This window comes from Merops nubicus, unplaced genomic scaffold, assembly GCF_000691845.1.
Source record: "Merops nubicus isolate BGI_N331 unplaced genomic scaffold, ASM69184v1 scaffold29619, whole genome shotgun sequence".
Classification (NCBI taxonomy): Eukaryota; Metazoa; Chordata; class Aves; order Coraciiformes; family Meropidae; genus Merops; species Merops nubicus.
This window is the reverse complement of record NW_008629500.1, coordinates 32364-36112: the sequence shown is the minus strand read 5'-3', so window position 1 is coordinate 36112 and position 3749 is coordinate 32364. Positions and strand designations below refer to the sequence as shown.

Here is a 3749-nt window from a genome sequence, read left to right as displayed (position 1 = left end):
TTTTTTCTTCTTTTCATACAAATGTAATGCTGATGTGGTTTCCATGCACAAACTAAAGGTCAGTGATAGATATATAGATATATATTTATAAGGCAGAAGCTTGCTGGACATCTTGGAGTTGTGTGCAAGCCACAGCTTTCTGGTAATGCTTTTGCAGAACAGGAAGATCAGTTTCCCAATAAGCTGTGGTTTGTTATCTCTGATATAGACACTGTCCTGGCTGTCCCCCAGGCTTCCTGCAGGTCTGCAGCTGACCACTTAAGATCCCATTTCCACATCTAGAGCAGGAAAGGATTCGGAGAGAGAGTGCTTTGCACCTTGGTGGGGCAGTAAAAGTCGGGGTTTGTTTGACCACCATAGGAAGGGACCTGCAGAGCTGGTGGCACTCAGGGCTGACCTCCAAACCTGGTGGGTCTCTCCAGGAGGATGGCCAGGAGATGGGGCTCAGATGTGAGTTGGTGGTGGCTCCGAGTTTCTTCCGAACCAGGTTGAATTTGCAAAGCTTGTACATAAAGGTGCCATTGATACATAAACACGTACGCCTTTGTGCTTGTAGAAACCAGTGATGGCTCTTCCATTCAGCCCTTAGTTAAGAGGTTCATTTGAGTGGCAGAAATGTGGATTTACACTCTAATCACTTAATATTTTGAAAAGGCAGGTAACAACTGATGAGCCTGGATTGGGAGGGGCTGGGGAGGCGAAGGACGTGGCTGCTGTGTATTGAAGGATAGTTGCTATCATTTTCCATTACCCACTTGTAGTGGTGGACATACAAGCAGTTGAGCAGCCAGAGGGACAGGAGGCCTTTCTTGGACCTCAACACAGGGAACATTATTTCCAATTGTCAGCCTTTGTCCTCTGCCCTTTTGCATTCAATGCAGCAGTGCAGGAACTGTGAAATACAGTCCTGAATATCTCTGAAGCTCTGAATTGCTTGACTTGGCTTTGAATTTGGGTGGTGTGTTTTTGTATATGGCGTACCTTTTATTGCTGCTGGTTTTTTACAGTCCTAACAATGGGTAGCTGTTCTGTTTACTGAACTTCTTCATTGTTTATGGTTTTGTTTTTCCCATCACTCAGGATTTGATGCAGGAAATAAGTGAATTGCGATTGAGAGTGGGAGACATGGACAACGAAAGGCTCCAATATGAGAAAAAACTGAAAACAACCAAAGTAAGTCACGCTGAGGGGAAGAAGGAGAGACAGTTGTCAGTCAGGCTTTAGAAGTTTGTTCTCTTTTTCCCAGCCCTTGCCTGCACGCTGCAACATCCTGAGCACACTCAGGCCCAGGGGTTTCATGGTAGTCACTTAGCAACAGGGGTTGTTTCCAAATTTCATGCTATCGTTTTTCAGATCTCGTCATTGTTTTTTATGAAGGATAACTTGCCATGCAACTGGCTGTTAACAGTAAATTTATTACTTGTTTAGACCCTTGTTTCACATGTATCAAGAAACACCAGTTGTAGTACAGAAGTCATGTGACTAGGTGTGACCAAAGCTGAGCATTTGTTTTTTCCTAAATGTGTTAAAAATCAGCCACTTCTGAAGAGAAAGCATTCACCTAAGTAATGCTAGCAGCCTGTTTCTGTAAGTGTCTAACTTTTCTTTGCCATTTAGCCTTGTCTCTTTTCTATCTTTAGTTTTCTCTCACTCCTCTGTCTCTGTTACCAGTCTTTAATGGCCAAACTTTCTAGTATGAAAATCAAAGTGGGTCAGATGCAGTATGAAAAGCAGCGGATGGAGCAAAAAAGCCAGATGCTAAAGGTGTAGTAGTTTCTGGATAACATTGGGCCTGTTTTGAATCCTTCATGTTGTACCATTTTATGGTCTGTCTTACATCATGCTGTCATGTGCTGTTCTTCATTAATTGTTGTATGTTGATATGCAATGCACCCCTTCTCATTAGATGTGGAAAGCTCTTTATGCAGATATTCCTTGTAAACAGCTTATATACTGGATGGGAGAGGATTTTAGTGTTGTATACTTCACATAAGTTACACATAATGGAATTAGACTCTGGTTAAAATAATTTCCCTTTCAAGGGAAGATTGCCTCTTCTGTAGGTTACATCCACTATTCAAACAGAATTTTTTCTCACCTTCTTAGAAAAAATTTATTAACGGAAACTAGCTAGAAAATAATTACTCTTTTACACTCTCCCTTCTCCCATGTCTATATTCACATATCATGTTTCTAATCAGGGGAAGAAATACACATTGACAAACACGTGCAGCTCTATTTGCCCATGTGTTTAACAGCAGCTTTTCAAGTGACCAAGATGGTCTTGTTTTGGTGAAACATGGATCCTACACTGGCAGAAGTCCCATTAAAATCAGAACCAAGCTGGAGCGCTGGAGGATTGTATTGCCCAGCTATTACTCTGGAAAAAGCTTTGATTTTTTAACAGTTTTAAAATCTATCTATTATTTTCAAGATGCTTTAGAGCAAACAGGTACCAATTTCAGGAAATTCTGTAGTCTGAGCCGTAGTTTAGGGGGAAGCTTAGAAATATACCTAAGCCTCAGTATTCTAGTTTGGTTTATTCCTTTAAGAATTAAAAACTTCAGTTAGAAGCTGTAAATGCCCAAGTTATGAGTCTGCCTTGTTTTGGTTTTGTTTACAAAGAACAAATTACATCTTCAGTGTTGAGTACATTTGCACTGAGGGTCTTGTCTTGATGATGTTGTTGCACAAGATATCCTTGGACATCAAAGAAACATGTTACTAAACTAGGTAGGATTTGACTCAAATTTTAAAAAGTTAAATGTGTGGGTCCGTGCCAGTCACTTGCTAGTGCAGATGGTTAGATCTAAGTTAAAATTTGACAGCATTTATCTAATACACCCCAACTCCCCCAAATACCATCTGCTTTATTTCCATGAATCTCAACTCTAAGCTTTCTTTCCTATTGCCTGATTAACAAATCCAGATTATGGCAGAGGTACCACATTTTCATCTGAATTGCTTTCCAGTATGTGTTTGTGTGCTTGATGGTGGTGTGATTGATTTTACTTTCATAGAAGCAGTGGTTATTTCTGAAACTGTCCTCAGCCTGGTGCAAGAACTGTTCCATCATTGTCCAGTTTCAAACATGCAAAATGCCTTATAAATACCAAAATAAGCATTCAAAAGTTTTAGCACTCAGCCTCATCACCTGCACTTTTTCTGTCTCTTCAAGGTTAAATAAATAAGAAAACTGGGGTTTTTTTGGTTCTTTTTGCTTTACTCTGTCTTTTTTTAAATTTACATGTAAAATGTCTTTTCAGTGATACTGACGCTTTCAGACCATAGGCCCACTGGTTTTGCCCCCTTATGGACTCAGCAGTCTGTAGTGATGTTCAGAGTCAGATTGGTGTGTGTACCCTCAGCCAGTGTAAATGTCAGGGGGCCCTTGGTCATCTCCACCAGCTGAGGACCTGTCTACTGTATTTTGGAAACATCTCATGCATGTGGAAGCTGTCACTGAGTGACTCTGTGTCTTACAGGATGAGCTAGCAGCTTTGAAAGACAAACTAGAGCAGAAGGAAGCTGAAGTAAAAAGGTTGCAAGAGAAATTAGTTTGCAAGCTGAAAGGAGAAGCAATTGAAATACTGGACAGAGGTAAGAAAAAGGGAGGCTCTCTCACCGTGTCTTCTTCAGTTACCTCATCTGAGGTCATGTTTCCAGGAATACAGGAAATAACAGATAAAAGCTTGAATTTTCATATAGTTTCTGACTTGCATGTTTACTTCTTCTAATGAATTTAGCAG

At 40.5% G+C, this 3749-nt stretch overlaps 1 protein-coding gene across 1 annotated transcript in view; it reads left to right on the top strand.

Moving 5' to 3' along the window:
• Positions 1-1080: 1080 nt before the first annotated feature.
• Positions 1081-3749, top strand: part of PPFIBP1 (PTPRF interacting protein, binding protein 1 (liprin beta 1)) — a gene marked incomplete at its 5' end in the record, with an annotated part of 31757 nt that continues 29088 nt past the window's right edge. The window contains 2 exons of the mRNA XM_008947008.1: positions 1081-1173; positions 3486-3600. Coding sequence (XP_008945256.1) covers positions 1081-1173; positions 3486-3600 — 208 coding nt within the window. The remainder of the gene's footprint in view (positions 1174-3485; positions 3601-3749) is intronic.